Below are 27,840 nucleotides of genomic sequence, written 5' to 3'. Positions count from 1 at the left end.
CGACATGCAAGAAAACAGTGAATTTTTAACATCCGTGTAGACTTACCTATTACCAGTCTCTCATCACCAAAATGAATGGAAGCATTTATACCCCATCCCACTGCTGTTTGGTTTAGTGAGTGTGTGTGTGTGTGTGAGAGCAACAGACAGTACCCTGCGAAAGAGATAACTTGAGTGGAGGGTGCAAGAACCAAATGTACAAAGGTTCACTGAGGTCAGAATTTAAAGGCTGGAGCGTGAATGTCTGCTTACTCAGGCAAACATGGTTGTGGGTCCTGTCCAAAAGAAAGGAAGTGGGAAGGCAAAGATTTTTTGGGAAGTATTGAAGATTTGCTTCAACAGCTCTTTTTGGCAGGGATGGTACCGGCAGTGCTTGCAAGGGACCTGCAAGTACTTGGGGCATTTCCCACAGTGGAATTAAACCAAGTGCTGGTTCATCTGCACCCTGTGGGCAGCAGGGAAAGCTCTGACTTCAGGCAGCTTACATGAGGGAAGGCAGTCACTGGTGTACACAGTGTTTTGAGTCAATGGCGAAGATGCAGCCAGTAGGCAGGAGAAAGAAATGAAAGAGCTGCAGCACATCTGTGGTTGTACTACTGCATATAGTGGTCAAACGAGAGGGAGGGTTTAATTCCTTTGTTAACGCACCTACACTGATACTTGATGATACCATCTGCTTCTGTGCTCTTTCCTGGTTAGAAAACACAGTCACCTCTACAGTACAAATTAGGAAATGGTCTGAAAACACATTTTTTACATTGTTACATTTGTCACAGATAAAGGTGTAGCAAGTGCATGCATGTATACTAAATGAGCAGTGGAAGGTAGATGTTTAAAAGGTTAAATAGATTTAACAGATTATGCAGTTTTTGATCATGTATTTACTACTCTTTCTGAATATCTGTTCCTGTACCTTGTGATGTGGGTGCTGCTTCCTGCAAATGCAAAAATGCTGTTACAATTTTCTGCTATCTATAGGAATGCAAAATGAACTCTAAATAAATGGAAACTTTCTATTACCTATGTAGACCAAAAAGCAGATGTCAGTTTTTAGTTGGTGGAGGTGAACAGCCAAATAAAGTTCAGCCAATTTTACTGGGAAATGAGGAAAATCAAGTAGAATATTTTCCAGCATTAAATTGCCTTGCTTGTCCAGCATGCTACTGGTATTTAAAAATATAGATTTATTACAGATGCCAGCAAAATATTTCGTCTTGTAGAGAGAAGAGCATTGTGAGGGAAGCTGCAAAATAATTTACATTCTAGTTTCCCAAGGTCTTTCCAACGTATTTTTTTAAAAACCCAAAAGCAAATAGACTTGTGTTAGTTTTTATGTCAGAAGCAAATACCTGCAATTGGTCAAATACCTCAGAGAGGTTGCTTTGTGGAAAGGGGTTTTCACAAGACTCTTAACAATGACTTAAGAGTGGAAAGGGGTTTTCACGAGACTCTTAAGCTCCCTATTGCTCGTTTGTGAAAGTCCTGGCTATTACATGAGTTAAATAATTTGGCCTACAGAGCTTTTAGCTGAGGGACTGTTTTAACTGCAGTACTTCAAATAACTCGAGTGTTGGGTATGGTTTTGGTTGAGCCTTCCTGCCCAAGCAAAGGCAAGACCGTCTCTGTTTCTGGTAACTGTTCCAGCACAGCTGAGGTCTTTGTGAATTATCTGAAACGGCTTAAGTGTACCTTTGGATTCTGTCTGATAAAGCAGCAGCCTTTGGTGAAACCAGATGGGTTTCCCTGAGCTCTTTCTCTTTGCATGCTCTAACCTCTCTTATGGGCGGTTTCATGCAACATGATGCAAGCGCTGTGATCCACCTCTGTATCGCCCAGGGTTTGCATAAAGCTGGTCTTAAACTGCTGAAGAAACCCTACCAGTGTTTCTGGGAAGGATGTTTTTGGGTGTATCCATAAGAGGACATGCACGTGGTGCTCCATGCACCTCCGCCTAGAGGACTAACCTGTCCTAGAGGTGGTGATGATATTTCTATCTGTTGTTATATCAGTGTCTCAATGCTGTTAAATGTTTTGGACAAGGGACTGGTGCTGTTTGGGGGGAGCAGACCCCTACAGCACTCTACCTCTCTGCTGATCTGCTCTCCCTGTAGGGGTGGGATTCTCTTCAGTGGAGAGAGCAGCCAAGGGAGCACCCAGTGCTGCAGCTAGGGTCACTGATGGGATTGGGTAGGCATTCTGGGACAAAATTTTGTTTTCTGCTGAAAAGTACATTTTTGTTTGAAATACAAGTATTTCTCAGGAGCAAGCTGATTTCATGAAAAATATAATCAGTTTTACAACTTCAGAATAAATTGAGGTGAAATTGGGCCATTTGTATCTTTTATCTAATGATTTCTGTTTTCTTGCAAGTTTGAGATTCTTTGTACTTGTTAGCATGAAACTTGCTTCAGTGAAACATAATTTCAGTATTTTCGGTTCACAAGTTCAACTTTGTGATCCTTTGGTTCCAGTCTGATGTTAAACAGCATCCACTCAGGACTGTTGATGTTTTGGGAATGGAAGCTCTGTTTCTAGCCCTATCATAATCCTTGGCTTTTTAAGATCACTAGGTGTGTTCTTGTGAGCTTCAGCTTTTAATGCTTACCTGTAAGACATCTAAACCGTGGTGGTATCTGTAAAGTTTGTGAAGCATTAATAATAAGAATTATTCAGTAATATTTCCCATTGAAGCTCTGTTTTCTAGTGATGTGGAAATCAAGCAAGACCATAACTGTCCTAGCAAAGGTGGCTGCTTTGGAAGGGATTCGGAGAGGCAGTTTCTTGCTGTTGCTTAATAAGTAAGTTTGAGCTTGGAAGGTGTATCTTCTTGTACAAGGAATGCAGGGTGGAGAAACAGGTAATATTTGCTGTATTCTGAATGGAACATGCATCTGTCCCAGAAGCTTTTGATTCAGCCCATATTGGTTATCCTTTCAAGAACACCCAGATTTATGAAGAAAACTACTCCATGTCAGAAATTATAACAATAAAGCTGTGTGTACAACAAGTACAAGTCTTTGAGGAAGAATATAGCAAAAATGCATGCCACGGCTTTACCTGAGCTGTACAGAAATGCAGCTTTAGCCTCTTCTCTTGTTCTGCATGTAGGATACCATTGGTATCCTACATATTGGTGGCAACGTGGAGCACGGAATGTGTGTGTGGAAGCACAGTTGGCTATTTGTGTATGTCAGCAGATAGTAATGTTAAAGCCTGTAACTGTCACGTTAATTTTTCTCAGTTTTTATTTTGTATGTTTTTACCTGTTTTGATCCTGTTTTTATAGAACTCCTGAGGTCCTGCTGTAATGTGGGTAAAGTTGCTATCACAGAAACAATCTATAGAGATGTTTTATTTTACAGTAGCAAAACTGTTTTTTATTCAAAGTGTATCAACTTGTATGTGATTCCACCCTTATATAGGTATTACTTTGTAAAGTTTACCGGTGCACATACTGCTGTTAGCAGTGTAACCAAAACTAAAGAGCCCTAACAAATCCTTCTAAACTTGCCTTAATTTATGGACTTTATTTATAGACTAGCTCATATTTGCCTTTTCTCTATTCCATCAATTCTGAAAGCAATGTAATTTTTTAAATGGATTTTAACAGGGAGTAGGGGGCAAAATCATGGGCTTCTTGGAGATCTTTTGCAAACTTAACTGTAAAGCTGCTGCAAATATAAAACTAGAAGAGGGAGGTGAGAAAAGACTCTTTCTTCACTCTGTTTCTTTGTTCTTTATCTGGAAAAGTGTTGGAGTGGGCTTTCCACGGTGCCTTGGGACTAGTGACCATGGGCTTTGGCCAACACTGAGATTGGAATAGTGTTTGCATGGTCTGGCCCTGCTATGGAGGGAAAGTGGTGATCGTAGGGGCTTGGTAGCTTTGTATTGAATAAGGAAAACAAGAAGTTTGCTTAATTTGCAGATCATTCAAATAATCTGATTGCCCATGGGAAGGCAATTTCCTTGAAAGGTGCTGAGCAGCAGCAGTCTGTGTGCTGAGATGGTAAGGCAATTAGAGACAGGGGAGAGGAGCTCCCATGCCAGAATTTAGATTTTAGTATCTCTTCAAAGGCTTTCCTCCGCACTTTCTTGCATGCAGAGGACAGTTAACTTCTTTTTAAAAGAAATAGTCATACTGCTTCAGATACCTGTGTAAAGACCTTGATGTTTACGCTCGGTAATCTGACAGTACCCAAACAGGATTTATTGGTGACACAGCGAGCTAAATCAAATATATGACTGCGGTAAATCACAGGTGATAGTAACCTTATCTCAGCTTGGCCAGTCCATCAGTTATCAGTCCACTGTACATGCCCAGTGCCTTTTTGGGTGAGATGCAACTCGGGTAGGTTTTATGGCAAACAGTGCATTGGAGATGCAGGGTAGCTATCCCAGCTGTTGTTGCTGTGCTGGTGCTGCTCTTGCCACCATGAACAGCTATGAAGAAGCAGCAGAAAGACAATGGCAGAGGAAAAAAAACTTATCATAAAATTGAGCCATAAATATGATGTTAAAATATCTACTCAAGAAGGTTTGTGTCAGTTTTGCTGTTGTTGAGCATCAGCTTTGTTTGTATTTATAATAAAAACCTGCCTTTGAACGTAAATATAGCTTCCCACTAAGAATTTCTCATAGTAGGTTTTTTTTTCCCCCTAACTGAAAAAAACCCCCAACCAACCCAAAATGCAGAATATTAAGAGCATAATTACGAAAAAAACCACATTTCTAATGGAGATATTAGAAAATATATTGTATTTACCAGTATTTTTTCAACTCTCAGGCCTTATCTCAGTGCCTACAGTAGAAGCAGAAAGTTCTGTTTCACCCAGAGTCCTTCTGGCTCAGCCTAAAGCAGAGTTGCTGAAGTTTTTGATTTTTTCCACATGGTAAAGGCAGAAACTTTGTCTTTGTCCTATAGAAAAGGTTCTCTAATGCTGGATGGAAAGATCTAACACTTCGAATGGATGATATCCTCAATAAGATAAACGTTCTATCTAAAATATTTTCCAGCTCAGATTTTCCTCTGATGGAAAGATATTGAGTGATTCTTTCCATGTGTTTGGGTAACAGGGTGAGAAATAATGTTGCTAGAAACTCTTCAGGATCTTGAAATACAAAGGCGTTATTATTCGTGTTGGGTTGGGTTTTTTTTCATGTCTTTGGATGAAAAGCGTGGGTCAGAAAGAGTCTGCGAGGTTATATACATCAACACCTCACTGAGACATCAAGCATGTGGAATTCTATATTGCAGTGATTATGCTTTAAAGAATGCCTGAAAGAATTCTCCTCAGCTACCCAGACAAGTGCAGGTATTATCAGGTAGTCACAGGTCTTCAGAAAACAAACAAAAAAGTCCACCAAAAAACCCCTCATTGGAGTTGGCCTATTTCCTGTAATTTTCTAACTAGTGTAAAGTAGCCAAAATCTGTGGTCTAGACTGGTTTGTTCTGCAGATTTTTTTTCTTTTTCTTGGGGATTTACAAACCACAGAGAGTTGGAATGGATCAGAATAAATATTTGCTCATGCACCTACTGATTAGGGCTTTCAAAGTCCCCAATCTTGTTACAACACACATGTGAGCATTAGCATTCACGTAGGTTAGGTAAATAGAAGGGCTTTCCTCTCTACCCGCTGCTCCTCCGCCTCAATTGCAGTTTAATGGAGACAGCACTTTAAATGTGGTGTGTTTTTCTTTTGGTATCCCGCAGTGTTTTCTGCCTGGCAATTCTCTGAGAGACTGTTATTGTACCAGAGAGTACATTTTTTAGAATCCTTTTTATCCCCCTCCCTTAATATCAAGCATATTATTACTCATCTTGGAGCGCTTCATCACTGCTGTTTCTGGGTTGGAGATTTCTCCAAGTATGATAGCAGCTGCAGCTAATAACATCAATTATACAACATTTAGGTTCCTGTTCTCCTGTTTCAACTGGAGAAAGTTCTTTACTAGGACACGCCATATAATTGTCCTTTTTCTGCATGCAAACAGTATATAACGCTTTAGCCTTGCTGTCTCTACGTGGGAACAACAGTAAAAACAGTCACTCACATGAGCTACAACCCGACTTGTTAGGGTGGTTTAGTGTGCAGGGGTAAAAATGTTGTACTAAATGTGCATTAAAAAGGAATTTGCTTGTCAGATAGCCCTACTGGTAATGTGTGCGTGTTGAGGTGCTAACTTGATCAAATTTTCTAATGGTTGATGGTTTTCTTATTAAAACACAAACAAAAAATGACTAGGAGTGGCAGCTGTCCCCCTGGAGTCGTGCTAACACTGTCAGATCTATAGCATTACCATCCTGCAGTGACTTCTAAAAAAAGAAAAATAAAGAGATTTTAAAAGACTAAAAGAAAAAAAAGCAATTTTTTTTTTTGTAACCCATGTGCTCGCCACTGAGTCATAAACTCAAATCTGTGTCTGGGCAGTTCAGCTGTTGACAACATCAAAAACACTTCAGACACAACAAAAGATAAAAGAGATAAAAGACAAATTTTAAGATGAAAATTTGGTAATAGTTGTGGGTATTTATTGGAATGGATCTCTCTATATATATTTATATTTTCTAAAATTTGGAAGTCTTGGATGTTTTTCTCCAAGGATGGCATGTGACCAGTCAAGGCAAGAGAGGAGGGCATTACTAAGAGAGAAGGAGTGGAAAAATAAAATCAGTGATGACAAGGCTGGATTGGGTGGGGCAGGGAAATGCTGGGATAGCCAAACAGCCGGGACATGAATCGCAAAGAGTGAAGATATAGAAGCCAAATGTCTAAAAACTAATTTGTGGGCAAGTGGCCTTGCTGAGAATTTTAACACCTTCTCTTTTGTTCATTTTAAATTCTGTCTCCAGGACCCTGATAATTTAAGAAAAAGGCTCAAGATAAACTGAGAGCCAGAAATGCCTATACACTGGATTGGTTTTAAAACCGGCAAGGTTTATTAATTTCCTATTTTTTAACCTGAGGACTTTTGGAGTCAATTTATGTGCTGTTACTTTAAGATCATTTGTATGTAACTTTGATTTTTAAATGCCTAGAGCCCAAAGATTGCTTTGTATATTTGGTGAAAGTGAGAGGGGGGAAAAAAAAGAAGGGAAAAAAAAAAAAAAGTAGAACTTGGCAGAGGCTGTCGCTTTTCCTGCTGGATGTTTTTCAGGTGAACTACCCAGCTAAGCTACTGTATTAAAGTCAGGCCAACTATGTGGAACTAAGGATTATTCCACAAATCCGCTTTTAATAGTTCTTTTAATGGTGTTTTTCCTCAAGTCTTACTTTTTCCCTAGGATTTCCCACCCTGACTGGGACTCTCCCATCTTTCCCAAAGCGTTGCATCTCCCTGGCTTTTGATGGGGCTGGGCACTGTGCTCCATGGCCGGGAAGAGGAGCTGTGTCCCCCACGGGCCCGGCGCGGGGCTGCAGCCGCTGATGGCTTTATCAGATGGACAGAGACATTCCAAGTATGCTTCTGGTCACTGGGGGATATGGGAATATAAAAAATAATGAAAAAGGAAGGCTTACAGAGAAGCTGTTAGGCAAACTGAGGCTTTTTGTCAGATTTTTTTTCTTATTTAAATTTTTTTTTTTAAGGGTGAAATTCTTTACCCCTACACAGATTGTTAAAGCTGTGTGACGTCATTTTCTTTTCTTTTTAAAGCCGTGTGTTGAGCAGCTGAAAGGCTGCAGGTTAGGTAAAACTATTAATGACCATTTTGTGACCTCTGCTCCAACCGCCCACAGCGGCTGCAAATTTTTAGATGTCTGACGGCTGCTTGGCTCTTTGCAGCATCGTCATATTGGTCGACAGCAGATGAGATTTCAGAGGTAAAAAAGTCACCTCCCAAATCGCACCCTGCTGGCATGGCCTGTGGGCAGATTAAAAAATGGGATTTCAGTGGTTTGGTAGGGCAGGAGACCTCAGTTTTTACGATGGAGGCATGCCGGACCTCCCTCTGTTTGACTCCGGCTGCATCCCTGCTGTGGGCTGCATGGAGGGTGAATGTGCACAGGGCTCATCCTGTCTGAACCGAGGTCTGTGTGGTGCTGGGCTTCCACCACGGTGCTTGCTAGGAGAAGGCTCTGGTGACATATTGGGTAGGCTTGTCCTCTTCTGCTTTTCCAAGGGCATCTGCTCCTGGCGGGTGTGAGACAGGCAGCAGGGAGCTTGGGCTGGAGCAGGCATGGCTGGGCCCACGTAACGTGGCTCTCACGGAGGAGCGTGAACGTGGGGCTGTGCGGGGCACGGAGCAAGGCCACAGCCCGCCTCGGCAGGGGGTGTGTGCATGGTGGGGACAAAAGGTGACATAGGGCAGGTGTGGGGAGAGCGCTTTGCAAGGTGTCATTGCCTCGGAAAGAAGGACGGTTAGTTCACATTGCTGTAATTGTTGTAAAATAGCTTGGGATTTCTGTCTCTTGTTGTTTTCTTCAGTTTTCGTGGTCACAATTCTTGAGCTCTTCCCAGATGTGTTAGGGTTGCACAGCGAGAGCCCTAAGGAGTTCACGGCCTGTCTGCCTTTGCTGGAGAAGACTGTGCAAGTGGTGAGACTTTCCTTCTTCCATCCCTCCTTTCTCGTCCTTCACTCTCCTTCCCAGCTCTTCAGTGTGGCCCTATGAGAAGAGCACGCTGGGGAGCAGGGTTACAGACACGCTGTGGGCACTCAGGCTCCTCGGCACCTGTGGGGGACGGAGGCCATGTCTGCCTTTGCAGGTGGTTTGGCAGCCTGGCAGGAGTCAGGGTGGCCAGTGCTGGGGTTCCTTGTGTCTTCATTAAAGAGGATTTGCTTTGCCTTGTCTCCTACAGTTCCCAGGGCCAGATGTGATGCCATGCTTGGCATTTGTGTTGGTTAGAGCTTTCTGAAAGAAGAGTTCTGGTCAGACCCATGCTGTCTGGGACCACAGCCCCCCGCCCGGCTCCTCCATGGGGTGCCACAGTGCCCGTTGGGTCTCCTGCAGTGGTGGTGGCGTGCGTCTGCCAGTGGCTCTGCCGCCATCACCTCTGTGAGGCCCCATCTTGTGTCAATGAGCAGGAACCACAGCCAGCGCTGGCTGCAGCAGAAGCCCTCGGCACGCTCCCCATCACCCTGGGCCTGAGGGAGCCTCTCCAGAACCTTCAGGGAGCCTGGCAGGGCGGCCGGGTCAGGAGGACGGGGAGAGAGGAGTGATAAATAAGGACGGTAAGAGGAACAGCAGGTTTAGCAAGGGTGCTCCAGCGTGTCTGCATAGCTCAATGTCTTCCAAGGCCCTGGCTCCTCCAGTTGGCACAGGGGGCTGTCCTGGTGCCATGCTGTGGCCTGGCCTCAGCGGTGGCTGAGCGCCTCCCATCCCAGTGACATGTTGGAGCTGCTTCCTCCAGGTCAGTGTGCCGAGCCTGTGGGCTTACTGCGCGGTAAATGGAGGCACCAAGGGGGAACGCACTTCCAAACCACTGCTCCTTAGGCAAATATACATGCCCAGGAACGATAATCTTTAAAACTATTTATGTTTCTTCAAACACTTCATGCATTTGCTCTCCTCAGTCTTCAGAGCTGTGGTGTCTTCTTGCCTTGACTGTCCCGGACAGCATTTGCTCTGTAGTCTCATTGAACATTGGGAACACCTTGTGGCATCTCCAGACCATGATTTTACTCTTTTTATCCCTGCCCGCACCTTCTGCCCTCCTTAGGTGAAGAGCTTCCTCCTTCCTCATGTCCTCTCTCTTCTCTGGCTGATACCAAGTCTAGTGTCCTTCATGCTCCCTCACAGAGCACCCTGCCCATTCACCAAAGCCTGCACTCTTTCGTGGTCCTTTGGTTGGGTGCTGCTTAATGCAGTCATTTTAAATTGGTAACATACTAAACATTAAATAATAAGAGATGCAACAGTCCTACATAGTGTCCACTGGAGTCACAAGTCATGTCAGCAATGCTACCATTACAGTGTGGGTGGTGTAGGCTTCGGACAGCATGATGAGCTCTGAAGCGAGGCTGACTTTTTTCTGTGTATCAGTGTCTTGAGTGCTAGATTAAACCTTTTCAATAATCTATAAAACATTAAGGGCTCTGGGCAGTATTTATACAGGGAATGATTGCATTGTGTTCAGGAGATACCTTTCTCAGCTGGGCTATAAACTGAAAAGCTGAAACCTGCCTGTGATGCTAAGAGATGAGTGCTCAAGAAAAAACGAAAGCTTGCAACTTGAACTGCAGATATTAATGTTGCCTGTTTTCCTCTTTGCTGCTGGTTGATTCACAGTCTTAATGATAAACATAAAGCCTCCCCAGTGAGGGAAACAGAGAGGGAAATGCCCATCAATTAAAAAAAAACCAAACCCTTCCCACTTCGCACAACATGGACTTTGAAATTTAGCTCAAACATGCAAGTTTGACTGCCTTAAATTCCTGTGGAAGGGCAGATAATTTTGAAAGAGAATGCGAGATAAGCCAGGCAACTGCTACACCATCTAAAAAATCCTGAAAACGTTTCCAGACCCAGTCAGTGCACCCAGGGCAGCTGCGCGCTTCCAGGGAGCTGCGTGCCGGCAGTCATGCCAGCAGGAAATGCGGCGTGACCCGTGGCGAGCTTGGAGGGTGGGAAATATTGTCAGCAGGAGGTTTCCATGGCTGGCTCTAAGTGTCCCAGGGAGTTACTGTGTGGGCATGGATGCAGGAGCAAACATAAAGCCAAGGAACCAAAGAGGAGCAGTAGGAGCATCCTCTTCCCTCCATGTGCATAGCTGCGAAGTGCTCCCTATCGCGTGTCCACGCCGCTGGGCTGATAGCATTGCCTTCTTTCCCAAACGCTGGGTCTGCGTGCATGAAACCTGGCTGTGAATTAGAAATGTTTTCTGGAAAGCATAATATTATTTTAATCATAAATTATTTGGAAACACAATACAGAAATAGCTTCAGAGCACTTCTTCCAGAGGGGTGTTTTTGCAGTCAGGGTCTTTATCAACTTCTCAGTGGGAACTGCATTAATATTGCCACAAAAATGCAAACAGTAGTGCCTTTGATAAAGCAATTTGGCATCTCTTAGGCAGAAAGATGTTTTGTTTTCCTAAGATACAACACTGTTTTCAGTGCAGGGACCTGCCGTATGTGCCAGCATATGGAAAGAAAATACTGGTTTTGTTAACATTTGTGTTTGCAAGCCGTGGGGAGGGGCCGAAGGAGGTGGCTGCCTTTGCGGTTGCAAAGCGATCTATGTTACTGCTAAGGGGACAGCACAGGAAGCCCAAAAGTGAGTGTTGGTGGCAGAGATGCCAGTGGCCTGCAGTCAGCCTCCCAGGCTTAGCAGCCCCCAGAGTGCTCTGTCAAGGGCTCTCCTCCTCCTCACCTTTGCTTTAGGTCTTGCCATCATGTGCCAGGGCAAGGCTGGTCCCCATGGCTGCCTGCCTCCCAGTGCAGAGTGGAAAAGCTTTACTGGCCATACAGTAGGCATCTTTGTGGATACTGTGAAAATGCCTTTTAGTACTTTCTGGTGTCCCATGGGTATTATATATTTGGTTAGAGCATTACTTTGATTTTTAAACTGCCTTTGGTTCAAGAATCCTGAAAGGAAGCTGTTGTGCAACTGTTATAATCTGATTTTACAAGCCGATTCCAGCTTGATTCCCAGCACAAAGAAACAAAGAAGAGCTCAGTTGTATTTTTCATCCAAAAGTAAAAGGCTTTCCTCCTTTGAAGATCTTATGTTAGTGTGTTATGTTTAGAGAGTGATTTGCTATTGTTTAAATTTAATCTCCATAATTACATTGGGATTGGATTAATGACGGGTTATTTTTCTGAGTCATTATTTTCTGGCACTCACAGCTATTGAGCACAAAGCCAGGTCTTCACTGGATGTAAACTGGCATCACTCCACTGAAGTTAGTGGAATAATTCCACTTTATATCGTGGCAGCCCAGATGTGATTATATAGCTGTTTCGAAGAAAGCACTGGTTTGGAGTTTGTTGGCCTTGAATCATCTTCTCGTTTTTAAGCTGTCTAGGCATTAACTTCCAATGGCATTATACTGATGGTGGCACAACTAGCCGTTGTCTCTAGACCACCTCAGGTGGACCCAGAAGGATCAACAAAAGGTGCAATGCCAGGTTCAACTATAAATATCTTGACTTTTTTTCTGTTCAAAACCTGCTTTTTATCCCCAAGAGTACTAGTGAGAAAAGTTCATTACTGATGTCCGGTGAGCTTTTATCTATGAGAACAACCCTTGGTCTGTTCGTTGGGGACGGTGTGCTGCAAATCTGGGGGAGATGGCTGGGAAGCAGAGGGTCTGCTCCTTTTTTTGAAATGGGTTATTTTTGCTCATTCTGCTTTTCAGAAGAGGGAGAGATCTGGGGAGACCTGCAATATAGGAGAGTGGTAGCAGGAGCAGTAGACAATGTTTTTGATGTATGGGACACTGATCTGTCACCACTGGTGGGGTGGTAGAAAGAAACAGTTTTTAGTGATCCTGAGGGGCTGTGTAGAGTTGCTATGATTGTGGAAGGTATTTGAAGTCGCTGGGCTGAGAGCAAGGTAGGAGAAAAGGATCTCCCTCACCGTTGTGCATGTTGCGTGGGGGAGGATTTGCTTTCAGATCTTTTATTTTAATGTCTCACCTGGCTTTATTCTGTTTTAAAAAAAATTCTGGCTCGCTACTTGTGAAATGGCATGCTAATGTATCTTAGTTTGGAGAATGGAAAGGTTTTGCTTTCTTTTGGGTCCTTACTGTAAAGAGAAAGTGGTCAGTCCTATTTCTAAGAAGCAGTGGATACACAATGTCGCTGCAGTTGGTTAGACTACACTTCTCTTTAGCCTGGTACCCAACTGACAGGGGCATGTACTATATGTAAGTGTGAAAACCAGAGAGCAGCAATCCTTTTCCTGATGCATCCTTGCTACTTCAACGAGCCATCTGTTTTTGCTGCTGGCCTGCTGTTCCATCTGCGGCTCCACTCAATACAACTGAACTCCTGTTTCCTTGTTAAACAGTAGAAAGTAGCTGTTGAAGCCTTTTAGTCTTCTGTTCTGCCCATTTTAAAATGTTGAGCTAGTACTTTGTACTCTGCTCTTTTTTTACACAGTGTTCAGGAAATACTGCTTGTTTTAGTAATAAAGGTAAGCTTTAAGCTTTAATAATAACACTGCTTCTACAGTTGCAATCATCAGGCAGTGAGGCAGGACTGTTTGGGAGACTTGGTGCCTTTTATTAGATTGACCTGGTAGATTTGGAAAATAAAGACGAGCCCACACACATATCCTGGCCATCTCTTCAGAGTAAAAAGGATGTGCTGCAGGTCCCATCCACATAGATCCCTGTGTCTGGTGGTCTAAATAAGCACTTTTTATGAAATAGGAGGCAAATTGTAAGACCCAAATGAAGACTGAGTCTTACACTGAAGGTGGACGTCCCTCAGCTTGGGTGTATGAAGGGCTTGCATGCCTGAAAGCTCGCCTTCTGTCATCCCTCACCATGCAGCCGTTAGTCTTATAAAAGCACTACTAACTTCTATATTAATCCTGCCCTGTATTTTGATTCTTAACTGTGTTTTGCTTCTTTTTACAGCAACTGTGACCAAGGTTGAGGGTTGGGGTTTTTAAGCTTACATAAATTGTGTCCTATGCAAACTATTGACAACTACTATTGAAGAAATTCTGGTGATGCAGCTGTGAGGTTGTAGCAGTAGATCAGTCATGTATGTACATAGTCCTTTTATTAGAGGGGACTGTTGGAGCTGTGGTAATGCTTAAAGTATTTGAGGCCTAATCCACTGCTTCATTGCTCCAGATGTGATAAATGCTGTTGACTTAATGCAGAAATTGGTGACGTAAAATGGAGAAACTGCCTCTGCGATTATTATGTAGCTATGGTGGTGAATCTCCTGTTAACAACTCCAGTTTTCAGGGGCTTTCTCATTTTATTAGGGAGGGGGTCATGTAGTAAGGCTGAGAAGAAATTAATAAGAATGTCTTATATTTGTACTCATGCTGATTTCATGAACACTTGTGCAAAACTAGCTTTGCCTAAGCAGGCTGTGAATACTGGTTGCTGTCGCTAGAGTGTGGTTGCAGTGGTCCTGCAAAACCATGTCATCATTGGAGATCTTGAGGTGCAAAAGATTTTTCAAAAGTTTCAGCCTTGCTGCAGACCGGGTGGATGCAGAATGTCCCATCCCAAAGAATCGCATCACATTCATTTGCGACCCCACTCCTTCTCTGCCCCCTCCAAGGAGCGAGGTTGTTGTGGAAATTACGATTATTTATATAGACAGTTAATAAAAAAAATTATATTTGTAGCTCTAGGTTATGAGTATACTTGTTAGTATTTTTTGCTTTAGGTCCTAGAGTATGAGCTAGAAACTTTCTTAAGCTACCATTGCAATTCTCACCTGAGCACCTGCCCTAACACTTTTCTCAACATCTGAGAACTGGAGAAAACCACTGAATATCGTAACACTTGGTGCTGCTGTCTAAGTGAAAATTGTGTTTCCTCGGGAAAGACTGTCGTCCTGTTATTTCTGCATACCAGTTACTTTAGATCCAAAAAGAAATGCTGAAAATATTTATGCACAGGAAGAGTTTATTTCCGTGACTGTCATTAGGGTTACATTTTCTTTGCTCCAAGGTGTGTGCAACACAGTCAACACAGTAGGATGGTATAATTACCGAAATGGATGCATTGGGTTAATTTCTTAATAAATTTTTGTGTGTGTGTGTGCACAGTGTTTTTAAAGTAGTAAGCATTGTAAGCAGCGTGTTATTTTTAAACCAAGGACATTTTGTGCTGAAATTGGCTATTGCAACACTGGGTTAGAATTAGAATACACAAAATTCAAAACCACAGTAACCCTAATTTTGCCATTCTTGCCTTTTTAACTGCTTAACAATAGTGTAGTGTTTGTATAGTATATAAAAATATTTGCTAAGGGGAATGTAAAGAGCTACTGGCAGGCTTCTCTGTTAACTGTTTGTGCGTGCTCAGCTGCTCTGCTCAGAAATGAGCTGGAATGAAAATTCAAGGGCGAGTACTCCTGGTGTCCACAGCTCAGACCCTCCTTCGCGTTGCAAGCAAAGCTGCAGCCGAAGCCCTAGCTGGGATGTGGGCAGACCTGCCTGGTGGACCAGACAGTCCCTTTGGCTCAGAGGATGTATACCCGTGATGGGCTGAAACCTTGTTTGACATCTCCTTTCCCATCTTGCCCTGGTACACATGTGCCTGGATTTGTAGTCTCCAAGGAGCTACTCTAGCAGATGAGTAATATCTAGCAAATGAGTTCAGGATAATATAGTCTGACCATGAGGATGACTTTTATACGCCTGTAGTTCGTGGTATGACCCTAGGATCCCTGGTTTTGCCTGACTTGGTCCTGATGTTCTAGCCAGCGCTGGGGTGAGGTTATGGGAGGCCAACACGGCTCAGGGCTGCTTGCTTTCAGCCTGCCCCAGCTGTGAGCTGCCTGATTTTTCCCTGCAAGAGCTTTGTGCAGTTGGGACATGCATGTGTCCATCTTCAGATGGAAATGAGCTTTGGATTTCACATTCAGACCGACCTGAACGAATTCATGTGGAAAAAATAATAACTGGAAAGCAGCTTGAGAAATTATTTCTCCTTTTTGCTGTTGCCTTGGGTTTTGGCGTGTGCTGTCTGCATTCTGAATACAAGGTCATCTGATGCATTGTAGCGTGATAGCAATGCAGACTGGGCCATCCTGGGAACCGGCAGCTCAGATCTTGCCTTTCCAAATTTTACTGTTCTAAACTTGACTTCTTTGTTAAAAATGAACAATTTCCAGGGGGTAAAAAAAGCCTCTAGAGAAGAACTGTTGGCATCTTATATTTTTAAGCTGTCTTGCAGAATGAAAACAGTTGATTATTAACTTGATGGGGTGACAATGAGTATATAGAACTTAAATATCTCACCACTCCCACAAAGAAAAAAAAACCACCCTCCATTGTATCATGGGAAGATACATAGCCAGAAAAACTTTCCAACTCGTTAAACTTTTATACTTGCTTCATACAGCTGAATGCAGGCTTTTTTCCATCCTGTGATGTTGTAGGGACACTTCTGAATGCAGCTGAGGAGGACACCATCAACTTAACAGTAAATCTGTTTGAACATGCCTTTCTTATAATAGAAAAAGCTGAATTACTTAATCTGAAGGATTAAAAAAAGATTTCCTTGTTTGTGTGTTTCGGGTTGTTTATTCTGCCAGGCCTGATAACAAAATCAGTCTGAGTGTTTCCCTTCTAATCAGTTTAGTCAGCTTCTGTGATTGTGTGGGGTATTCAGACAAGGACAGGGATAAAGGAAGAAAGTTTTTAAAAACAGGAAAATACTGTTGTAAATATATAGGGCAAGTTATAAACTGGGAAAGGGTACTTGGAGTCAAGCATCATACCTGCTGCTACTTTTGATTCTCTGTGGTAGATGTTTTTGGTGGGTTTTTATTTCTATTGTGACTTGTGTTTGATTTTTTTAGAAGTATGGGAAAATACTGATTTAAAGGACTAGAGTCTGGCTATATCGCTTTTAAACTGTGGTTTTTGTAGTGGAGGTCCAGCTGCTATAGCTGACTTGAAGTCAGAAAGGAACAACAAAAAGTGATGTTTGGGCTCATCTTGGGCCTCGTGCCGGGTGGGACAGCCCTGCACTTTTCCTTGTGCGCTTGGGGAGGCCATGTCACATCTTGATGTGGGGCCATAGCTGGCAGGAAGCTTCGAATATTCACTTTGCTATTTCTCTCTGGTGTAACTTTAGTTTTCTGGCACCCTGGTGGAGTTCTGCTGCTCATCCTGGTTGTGTCCTTCCCCTTGCTCTTCCTGATCCTACTTTATCATCCTCAGCCATGAGCCAGGGGAAAGCCGCCTCCATGCATCTTGCCCGCAGGTCAGCTTGTCCCTGTGATAGCGCAGGAGGGGACATGGGTTTCAGCTGGTCATTGCACCCACAAACAAGGACTTGGCAAGTTCTAAATCAAGAATTGTTGCTCCATATGCGTGTCTCTCCAAACCAGTGGATTTAGACATTCCCTCACCATTAATTACATCCTCTCATCTTGTAGCAGCAAGTAAAAAGGCCAAGTTGGGCACGTCGTCCTGCTGCAAGCAGCTGAATGAGGTTTCTGGTTGATTGGGTGTTTGCAATTTTCTGAAAGTACATGGCTGCTCTATTTTGGGAGGTGCATCCTGCAGGGCTTGCCTCGAGATGGAGAGTAACCGGGCAGCTCAGGCCCCCTCTTGGAGGGCGTACATGCAAGTGACACTAACCAGTCCTGTATTGCCAGAGCTGTTCCCAATTGAAACCAGGGGCAGGTGCTTCAAAGGGAAGCCCAGAGCACCTGTAAGTGATGGCCAGCGAGGCAGTCCCTAGGTGGCACTGGAAGTGAGTGGTACCATCGTTTGCCTTGATGCAGTCTCTGGCGATGCTGGGCATCACCACCTCATTTCTGGAAGCCATAGGTCCAGTCACCCATGTTTGTCAGTCATTTGATGTCTAAACTGCTCACACAGATGCCATGTGGGACTGCCAAAATTGGCAGCGGTGTCCAACTGTCAGCAGTTTGCAAGTTTGCCCGTTTGCCCCATGGCAGCTCTTAACGCAGTATCTTCAAGCGCAGTGTCCCACAAAATACTCGGCAGCAGTCATGTGGAGGTGAAAAGATTTCCAGGCGAGCTTCAAAGAGAAGGATGTGACTAAGTGTCTTGCAGGGAGCCAGGACGTGGACACAGCCAGATGAGGCAGCTCACATGAAAGAGCTGCCAAAGGAAAGGGAGAGGACACAGTCAAAACTGGGACTGGGGGTGAGGAGGAACAGGGAATCGGGAAAGGTAGAGGGGAAAATCTCTGTGGGCAGTTTCCAGCAGCCAGGAGACATATCTGCGGTCTGGGGAGGTAACCTGTGGGTAAAGCAACGAACCTCAAGCACGTTGGCCGCTGTTCCTGGCTCCACCGCAAGCCTTTGCTGCCTGTCCTTGGACAAGTCACTCTCCTGGTGACTCAGTATCCCAGCTGTAAAATGGGGATTTCTGCCTGCCTCGTGGGATGTTCTAAGGGTAGGCTCATGGATGGCTTTGCGGTTCGATGTATTAAGGTGGGGAGGTGGCAACAAAAAGTGAGGGCAAAGACAAATGTGAAAAGGGATCTGTACTTCCCTCGCTGCCTTCTCTGCATGTAATCATGTCCCTAATGATAATATAATGGTGACTTACTCGTCATTGATATATACTCCTTCAGTTGCACTGGTGGGAACAGATTTTTGGTTTTATTTTTTTTCCCCTCAGGGTTTTAAAGATGTAATGTTGTATGTTTATATAATACATTAATGTCTTAAGCAATTTCTAATAGAAAATTAGAAGAAATAACAAAAAATAAATCAAAGTCAGGCTATACCAAGATGTCATCAAGTAAACCAAGAGAGGGTCTAGAAGTGGAGTTTGCAAATGGAGCTTCAGAGAAAATGCAAAGCCTGAGGTGTGAAGAAAGAGGGTTTCTGGTTTTCATCTGTCTTAAACCCTGTACCTGATAGCATACTTGAGGAGGGCTAAGACCAGAAAACAAAAGGGGTCACTCCTCCTCAGCTCTCTCACTCTCAGACAAGCTTCTGAAAATGGAAGGGGAGCTCTGGTTAACTTTAACCCCTGAAATAAATGTCATGTTAACCTTATTCTGCTCACAAGGCAGTCCGATGGCTAACGCTTAAACCCTGGAGCTAGAAAACAGCAGTTTTTAGGACAGCTAGGGAATTGGTTGACCTGGTGCCAGCACTTAGTTCTGTCTGTGCCTTTATGTGCTAAAGCAAAATGGAACTAATTGTCTCCTCTGTTGGAGGAGCGTTGTGAGGCTTAAGGAAATGCCGTAAAGAACTGGAGATCCACAGGTGTAAAAAGCTGGGGGCGGTCACAGCTTCAGGAGCTAAATGCATGGCTGTATTTCACCTGTCAAAGCTGGCTTTTCTTTTAAAAATAAGAAATCTCAAAGGTATTGGCTAGAGAAGAGGAACATTCATCTTTTCTTAGTACTGTATTTGAAAGGCTTTAGCTGCATAAGCTTTCCTGGCACTTTCCAAGGCTATTTTTGGAGAAAAAAAAATAGGGTTCTTGGGTTTTTTTGAAGGAACAGGTGGCAGCATGTGGAAGCCTTTTGTTTTTAAATTTTAGTCATCGTTCCTTTTTTCCTTTTCTTTCCTTTTCCCATCTGCAGTTGAGTATGACAAGGAGTTCACGCCTCACCAGCGGCACCACAAGGAGTTCAAATTTAATTTGTCTCAGATTCCTGAGGGCGAGGCCGTCACAGCCGCTGAGTTTCGGATCTACAAGGATTGCGTTGTGGGGAGCTTTAAAAACCAAACCTTCCTTATCAGCATCTACCAAGTGCTGCAGGAACATCAGAACAGGTATGCAAGAGGGGGCTCGCTCTGTGCCACTGGCCGCTGTCCTGGGGAAGGCTGATCTCGTGCATTCATGTTGAGAGGACCGCTAAATAAATATTGGGTTTGTTCACATTAACTGAGTTATGTTAAAGCATGATCCTTTCCTTGTGGGAAGTGGACATGGTAGAGTGCAAAATGGACCTCAGCCAAGGACAGTCCATGGTATCGTAGTCCAGGGTGTCACTTAGCTGCGATCTTTGTGTTGTCTTTAAGTAGAGAAATATCCTGATGTGAGGCAGTAGATTTTAAAACCAAAGTTATGCTGGCATTGCTCTTGTGCACTGAAATATACATATCCCCTTCCAACTTAATACTACCAGCAGAAAAAGCATAGCCTGTTTGAAAAATACTGGTAATTAGTGCAGACTTGACCTACTCTCAGCTGGACTTACATTAAAGTAAATAAAGCAAAAGAAAATTCATCATGCTGACCCCAGGTACAAAATCACTCCTGGGCTTTCAGTGCCAGAGAGGGAGTCAAAAGAGAGAGAGAGACAGGGCAGAAACTGTGACACAAAAATCCAAACAAGTGTAAATGGAGTGATTAATTTAAAAAGGGTAACGTTTCAGATGGGGGAATCACGTAAGGCTAAAAGATGGAAATACATGGTCAATTAAATGTCAGAGTAATGCTGTGGTACAAAAGTGTTTCATTACTTCTGCTGAAATGTGTCAGGACTGTAACTGTTCCTCTGCTGCAGGCAGAGCAAAAGAAATCAGAAACAGCAGTGTTTTAAAAAAGCTCCATTTCTTTCCTCTGTGAAGGTTTCCTGGGTGTTTTCCTTTTTAGCCCTTCTTTCTCCAGCCTTTCCATTGATACTGTTTGGGAGGATCTGCCTTTGACGATTTGCTGATCTGAGGGCAACATCAAATAGCTAGCAGTTGTTCTGTGGGGAGCGTGGCCTCTGGGGAAATGAGGAGAAACACTTGGGTATACAGGTGGTGGGGAAGAAGGTGTTAATTTTAGAAGATGAGTGTGCCCTTTCTGCTTTGAGTTGTGGGGTGCTGAAGTGCCTCCTAGGGTACTCCGCTTGCTGGTTAGGCTGTTTCGTCAATGCCCACGTGAAGAGCTGATGGAAGTCCGGACGGTCATGCAGATTTCATAGATGTTAGCTCTATTGTTAATTTAGAGCCACATTGAATAAACAAATGGTCAGTGTTGGTCTGTTTTAGATTTCACAAGTAGAAATTCCACTTCTGGAGCTGGAGGAAAACCTCTGCCAAGTGTCTATGGAAGCCATCAATACACTGCTCCATAATGGTCCCCAAAGCAGGGCATGGAGTAGGAGAGCCATCAACTTTTGTGTGTATGTAACATTTTTTTCGAGTTAACTAAGCAAGCAAGTAAAGCAATACAGGAAAGAGATTGAAGTACAGGATATGGTCTCCAACATACCCTGTTCCTAACAAATGTGCGAACTATTTGTTCTGAAAGTGGCAGTGTGCAGCGGTGGTCCTGTATCTTTGGTTCAAATAACATGCTAAAACCATGCCAAAATCAGATTGTGCTGTGAAGCTGCAACATGTGTCCTTTGATACCGGGTGCTTTGGTATCTGCATGTGCATCACTAGGTGCTTGGGACCTCCCTAAGGACAGACCAGAGGCAGCAGCTCTGGTGAGGATCACCAGGGTGGTCTCTCTCCAGAGTTGGTGAATATTTCGGGTCTTAACAGTTCCCTTCGATCATGTTCCTCCTGCTGCTGTTGGCGGCTGTGCCGAGGGGATCCCGCTGTTGGGACTGGGAATCGTAAAGTGGCTTCCTCCGGGTCCAGACTGCCAGCAGTTTGCTGTCCCTCCTGACATGGGCTAGGCGTGAACCGCTGACCCAGGGATGAATGTCTGTAGTTCATTACTAACCTCTGACTCATCCAGTCCCTCAAGGCTCCCTTTTTGTTTCTTTTTCTTCTTTATTTATTTATTTTTACTGATGGGAAGGAGGGAGATGTTTGGCTGAAGAAACTTGTGCTTTGGATGAGTCTGCGGGATTTGTCACATCATTTGTGCAGAGGTGGGCAAGCTGTGGCTCACAGATTCTTGCAGCTGTAAAAAGGATGTGCCCTTTTCCACCCTTTTTCCTTTCAGCTTAAAGGACTCTTTCATGTACATGTAAAATAGAAAAGCACATATGAAAACATGTGTGCTTGTGTATAAATACATGCATATGCATGTATTCTCTATGTATCTGTACATAAAAGTGTATCTATATTAATTGCCCTCTATATATTAAAAATATGCAGACATTAAAAGACAGTTAAAATAAGATATTAGAAGCTGCTTACCACTCTTCAGTGTAACTTTCAGTTGAGGTTCTGATTCCATAGGCGACTGCTGCTACAGATTCAAACATGCAGCCACGTTGGTGACCTGGGTAGGCTTTGGCCTATAAATATTCTTGAAGTTGTATTTAGCTGTTCACTAATATCTCTGCATGGAGGGGAAAAATGCCTCAAATTTTTCTGGTATACCTTAAGGGGCTGTATTCTTCACGTGGTCTGATCATCAGTTCACTTGCTTTTACTAGGGGGTTGAAATCCAAAGTGGTTTTTTCTCCCCCTTTTGTCTCAGTGGATTAATTTGGAATGTGTTTTCTTTCCCTGTTCAGAACACTAGAAGGCTAAATTACAAGAAAAAAAGCAGTGTTTTTTTGAAGGAACTTGCTAAATATTTGTAAGGCTTCTGTTGCATTTTAGCAGACATCTCATGAGCCAGAAAATAACAGCTGCCTTTGACTTAAAAAGAAAAAAAAAAAAACAAACCCAAAAAAAACAAACCTAAAAAAGTTGTGTCACACTTCCTTTGGACTAATGGTTTGAATAACAGCATGATATTTCCTGACATTTTGTGACATTTTAACATTTTATTGCATAAGGAAGAGTCTGTACAGTTCTTGAAGTCTAGCTGGTGACCTAGCAGGTGAAACAGAAGGAGTTGATATAGCACCTTTTTTCATCTTGTTCTGCTGACAAATTCCTTCTGGTCAAGAAAATTTGTCTCTGAAGGCCACCGAAGGTGCCTGTTCAGTCAACATTGACAGTCTCCAGAGAAAGTTCAGGCACCATCTTAATCTTGCCTTTTATGAGGTTAACAGTTGTGTGAGGTGATTATTGGTAACTAATAAAATACTTTTGAGCACAGATGATTCTTAACAGGGGAGCTGGTATGTATGGATTTAAATCAGTAGTCTGCAAGAGAAAGGCAGAATGCAACTCTGAGGGGAAAAATACAAAGAAAAAGAAATTTGCCTGCTCCTCTCAAAGAAATGAGTTTGAGAGGGAAGGAGATAAGAGAAAGCTTCAGTAAATACAAATCTTCACCAAAGCTCAGAGCCTGGAAGTATCCCTTGGCTCCAATTAAGTGTAATGAAGTGGCTTAATTCAGTATTACTTGAGCAAAGAAAAAACCAAACCCCTCATCTGGACAGTAACAGCATGATCGTGTGACTCCAGCCCAGATGTGCGTGCTGCTGCATGGAATCACAAGGCACTGCTGGCCGTTCCCCGATGGCTAAAAACAAAACCAAGCCTGAGGCTAACATTTCTACCAGTTACTGAATTATCAAACTGATTTTTGCCACTGCAGACAAGGCTAAAATTAAGGTTTGTATGGGCCTGTCCGAGACTGTCTGCTGGATTGGGCTGTATGTAGAGAGAGCACGAACAATCAGAGATCAATCCTGACTGAAACAGCATAAACCATTCAGGGAGAAATGTGACCCTTTCCTCACTCAAAGCCATCAGAAATATGAAAATGATACTTGTGGAGGCTCCAGGCAGTGAAATGCACGTTGAGGACAATGTGGTCTGAAGTACATTCTCTCTTAAAAAAGAAAACATTTTTAATACTGACTCACTTGTGTCAGTAATATTTTCATCTCCCCATTCCTTCCACCCTTTCGTAAGGTAAAAAAAATAGTGCCTAGAAACTAGGCTTTTGTTTTCTAACCAAACCACAGTTAATGACTATATTTTGTCATAACACAAACTGCTGGAGTTGTCAGTGGGATGCTGCAGAGAGATTAATGAAATTCTCCGGATGGGTCAAGCCTGTGGCCAGCCGTCAGCGGTCTGCGTTTCGGCTTGTGTGGAGGGGAGGCTTCGCCGCGCAGGGCTGAGGTGACGTCTGGTTTGCTCCGAGGGGGATGACCCTGGGTTTTGAAGCAGGCTGTGGGCTGTAGGGAGTGGGCTATACATCTGCCAGGTGCTGCTGCCCTTCAGCTTCTGACCCCCCAGAGTTTAAGCGGCGGTACTTTTTGAAGGCTAGGGTGTGATTTTTTTTTTTTCTTCTTTTTTTTTTTTTTTCCCCTTTGGTATGTGCAGGAAGCAGGGAGATTTGTCGTAGCAGCAGTTTAAGGAAGACAGGTGGTGTCAGCTTCCAGATGCTCATCCCACCTTGACCGTATCTGAGGGGGCATTTAGTTTAAGCAGGCAGGAGCTGCACAGCCTCGGCTGCGCTCCCTTCAGTGGCACCAACACACGGCCAAGCCCTGCACGTGGGCTTGCTTCTAAGGTGTAGCGCTGATTTTGTGGAAGGAGCAGGAAATCCCTCTGGAACTTCTGATACCTCTTGGGAGTGGATTACCATGTGGGACCTTCACAAGGGAAGAGGGGAAATTAGTTTGACCCTGGAAACAGCTCATTAATTTCTTTTTCTTTCTGGAAACTTCCTTGCTGTCACCCAGGGAGGTGTCAGGTCAGGACTAGGGAAGGCAGTTTATGGTTGATCAAAGATGGTTAGTCCTTGGTTTGGATCATCAGTATGTTTTCAAGTGTAAATATCCTGCTAATGCAGACCTCAAAACACTCCCACACTGTCCAAACAACTGATCTATGAAAAACACAGTGGCCTGTGTTAGTGATCAAAGGAAGATACGGTACCTTAATGGTCAAAGTTTATTAAACAGTTTCGCTTGCACCCAGAATGAAATATGAGGACTTGATGTGCCGAAAGATTCCTCCTATATGATAAGACATGTGTGGACATAGGTGTACCCTGCAGAGCGACCGCCTGGGGAGTACGTTCTACTGAACACAATTCCTTAAGGGTTAAGGCATTCCTTGGTTTTTAGCTGCCAGTTACAGTGGTAATAAAGTCTTCCTCTTTGCAACAGGATATTTATACAAATGTGATCCGAGCTTCTAATCTAAAGGGCAAATTGATTTGCCGGCAGTGTTTATAGCTTAAAAAATAAATAATCATTCTCAACTGGGTTTTGGAATGGGTTGTATAATACAAATGACAAAGTTAGCATCAATCTGTTTCAAGTTGGGGTCAGATTTGTATATAGTGTGCATATATTTATATGTGATAGAGCTGTTTCCATGATGCTATAGAGGAGCATCTGTCCACATTTCAGTTGAACTCCCACTGTGGGTATGTGATTTGTTGTGTTTTAGGGTGGTTGGTTTTTAGTAGTTTAAAAGTCAAAGTTTTTCTCGATTAAACTTACTGGTTCCATAACCAACTGGCTTTTTCTACTAAAACTACAGAATACCATATCAGTGCCTTATTTCTTTTCTTAAAGGACAAAGATAAATACTACCCCCTTTGCCCTCTCCCCCATCTTTGTGCCTCAAACAGCTTTTGAACTCTGAGATATAGTACTGTAGCCATCACTACAGCTAGAACACCCCTTAGTCTCATTAAATCTTAGTCAAGGAAATGAGAAATACAGCTCCCATTCCTGTGATTTGGGATGATTTTTTTCTTTTTTCACTGTTCCTGTTGGTAAAATTTTCATTCCTCAGAGCTGTGAATCTCAAGACCTTGAGCTGGGTGTGGGGGGGGACACTTTTGCACTCAGATACCAGTGTTTGCTTTGCTGGGGATTATCACGGACCTGTAGGCTGAGCTTCCTGCAGTCTTGGCATGGGGAGACCATGTCCTCTAGCTCTAGGCTCTGATCTTCCCCTCTGCCAGATGCAGCCTTGACACCAGCTTTCATCCTGCTGCTCTTCCAGTGAGTCTACAAGACTTAACCCCCTGCCCCTGCAGACTTTGCTGCCTGCAGTGATAGACAGGACAGCCTTTTCAGCACAGTGGAGCTCCTATCAGGCAGAGTGGTAGTGGTGTGAGGCTGAGCATACCTGTCCCTTCTGGTGTGTCCCCATGTCTGAATATGTCCAGGATGGCTCTCTTCTCCCTGTGCTGAGCTGAACACCCCCTCCAGAGTGTCCCAGCATCTCCATTCTATGCTTTTTCCTCCACTGGCTGCCAGTCCCTGCAAATTAGTGCCCCATTGCTGGTCTTCGGCTTCACCTTGGAGGTAACTTCATTTGTAGGTTGACACCTCTTGGTATTTCCTTCTGTGTTTCTAAGGAGCTCTTATAGGATGTGCACAACCTTCCTGGTCCTCTGGCCCACAGATGGTATAGCTTCTTCAAGACTGTTAAACTGAGCCTTACTTCTTAGCACATGATAGAGATTGCCTTTGCTTTCCGTGGCAGCTCGTTCCAGGTGCTGGCATCCCCCTGCCTGAGGCTGTCTGTATGAGTGAGCACTGATTAAATTTTGTACAGTGCTTTTAAATTTTGCAGTAACGGTCATTTAGACACACCAAGTTGTTAAGGTTTTGTATTGCATCTGTTGGCAGTACCTCATGCTGTGCGAGCTCTGCATACAGTCTGTTCTTTAAGTAATAAACACTTCTAAACGCAAAGTAGTGTTTGCATCTGCTGCAAGGTGGTGGATGTACAGCTTTGAAAAGGCTGTGATTTCAAAGTTACATCTATGTGGAGCTCTGGTCAACTCTGTAAGACTGAGTCAGTTGTGAGTATAATTACTAGTCCATCATTATTGGATAAGAGCAAATAACCTTGCTAGTTTGTTATATGCAGGATAATTTTTACAGAAGGTTGATGTCAGTGCAGGCTACAGAGTCACATCCTGAGGTACGCAGAAGAGTATTTAGAAAGTGCGTTAATTAAAATGTAAATCCCACACACTTCTGTGCAAAATTCCCTTTTGAGAAACTGCTGCTAGGCAGTCTAGACTATTATGTCAACTTGTCTTTGAAGAAAAGTAAACAAAAAGGTTCAGCTGAGGAAAGTTTTAGAGACTTATAATAATTAATGCTTTGGTAAATGGCTGTTGATGCGTAACAATCCTTTAAACACCTGGGTAATTGCAGGCTTTGAAGTTGGGCCAAAAATGTTGTTCTGAGATGTGTAATTAAAATAAGAGACCTTTAACTTGGTCATTTTGAAGGTGAGATTTCTGTTTGTTCTCACTGTCTCCCTGGTAAAACTTCTGCCAGGTCGGGGAAAAAAGGCCAGGGAGGGTGGGAAAGTAAAAAACCTAGTTCAACAGATGCTTCTTTAAATTTAGCTTTTTATGGCTTTGGTGTTTTTCCTGTAGCAAAGTTCCATGTTGTAATGTGTACCCAGAACAGAGAAATTATTTTAATGTGAACATTTCACTAAGTATAGTAACTAACAGTAAGCACTTGACCTGGTTACTAATTTGACTAAATTCTAATCTAATTAATGTTCAATTAAAGAGAATTAACACCCAGAGACATTTCGTTGAAAGGTTTACGCAGAGGTTTCAGTTAACAAACTGTTTATCTTACAGGGGGAAAGCACTGAAATTAAATGCAAGCTGTTTCTCCTATAAATGCCCTGAGTACGTGGTTGGGATGCCGGTGTTAAGAATAGTAGCTATATTTGATATTTATATCTAACAAATCAGCTTGCTCTCTGAGGACACTGGAGCTAAATCCTGCCTTCTGAATTACACAGGCCATATTTCTCTGGTAAACTGTGTACATTCTTTCTGTTTATTGCAGCCACTTGTGATTGCTCTGTTGACCTTTGCTTCTCCGTCCTCCTCCAGAATCTTCTGAAAGCCATGGAAACACTCCCATTTATTTCTTGGGGCTTGCCGAATTGGGAATCTCTAACTTCCATCTTCTCATTTTAGGTCCTCTCTTGTCTCAGGAAAGTTGTTTCAGCTCATTACTTCGGTTTCTCCTGTTCACTTGCTTCCCTTTAATAATTTAAGTTAATACATATTATGCCTGCAGCAGCTTTATGGAAATCATTAACGGAACTCATCCAGATGGTTAAACATGCTGAAAATAAATATGAGTGTCAGGCCATAGTGACAATGACATGACTGTAGCTGTATAAAAAACCCCAGAGGCAGGTTTAGGCAGAGAGGATGTTAAGAAATTGCCTGTTTTGGTGATGAAATTTTATCTTCTCTACCCTGAATTTGAAAGTCCTGCTGTGCAGGTGCCAGAGGTCCTGTGCTGTCCTTGACATGTGGGGTTGCTTGGGTGTGAAACCTCTGGACTGACTCGCTTTGTTCAGCCTGTGCTGAGAGCAGATGTTCCGTCCTCTCTGCTCTACAACGCTGGCTCGTGCATTTCTTCCAGCCTTTCTTTTTCTAGTTTTTACTGTTCTTCATGCTCCCTTCCTGTTTCCATCAGGCCCCGTCTTGCCTCTGTT

At 43.3% G+C, this 27,840-nt stretch overlaps 1 protein-coding gene across 1 annotated transcript in view; it reads left to right on the top strand.

Annotated features, from left to right (window-relative positions):
• Window positions 1–27,840, top strand: part of BMP6 (bone morphogenetic protein 6) — a 93,122-nt gene that overhangs the window by 47,516 nt on the left and 17,766 nt on the right. Inside the window, exon 2 of the mRNA XM_040586478.1 lies at window positions 19,164–19,356. Coding sequence (XP_040442412.1) covers window positions 19,164–19,356 — 193 coding nt within the window. The remainder of the gene's footprint in view (window positions 1–19,163; window positions 19,357–27,840) is intronic.

The sequence above is a fragment of the Falco naumanni genome, chromosome 3 (assembly GCF_017639655.2).
Source record: "Falco naumanni isolate bFalNau1 chromosome 3, bFalNau1.pat, whole genome shotgun sequence".
NCBI lineage: Eukaryota > Metazoa > Chordata > Aves > Falconiformes > Falconidae > Falco > Falco naumanni.
The sequence above is the reverse complement of the archived record's forward strand: the minus strand, read 5'-3'. Positions and strand labels throughout refer to the sequence as shown.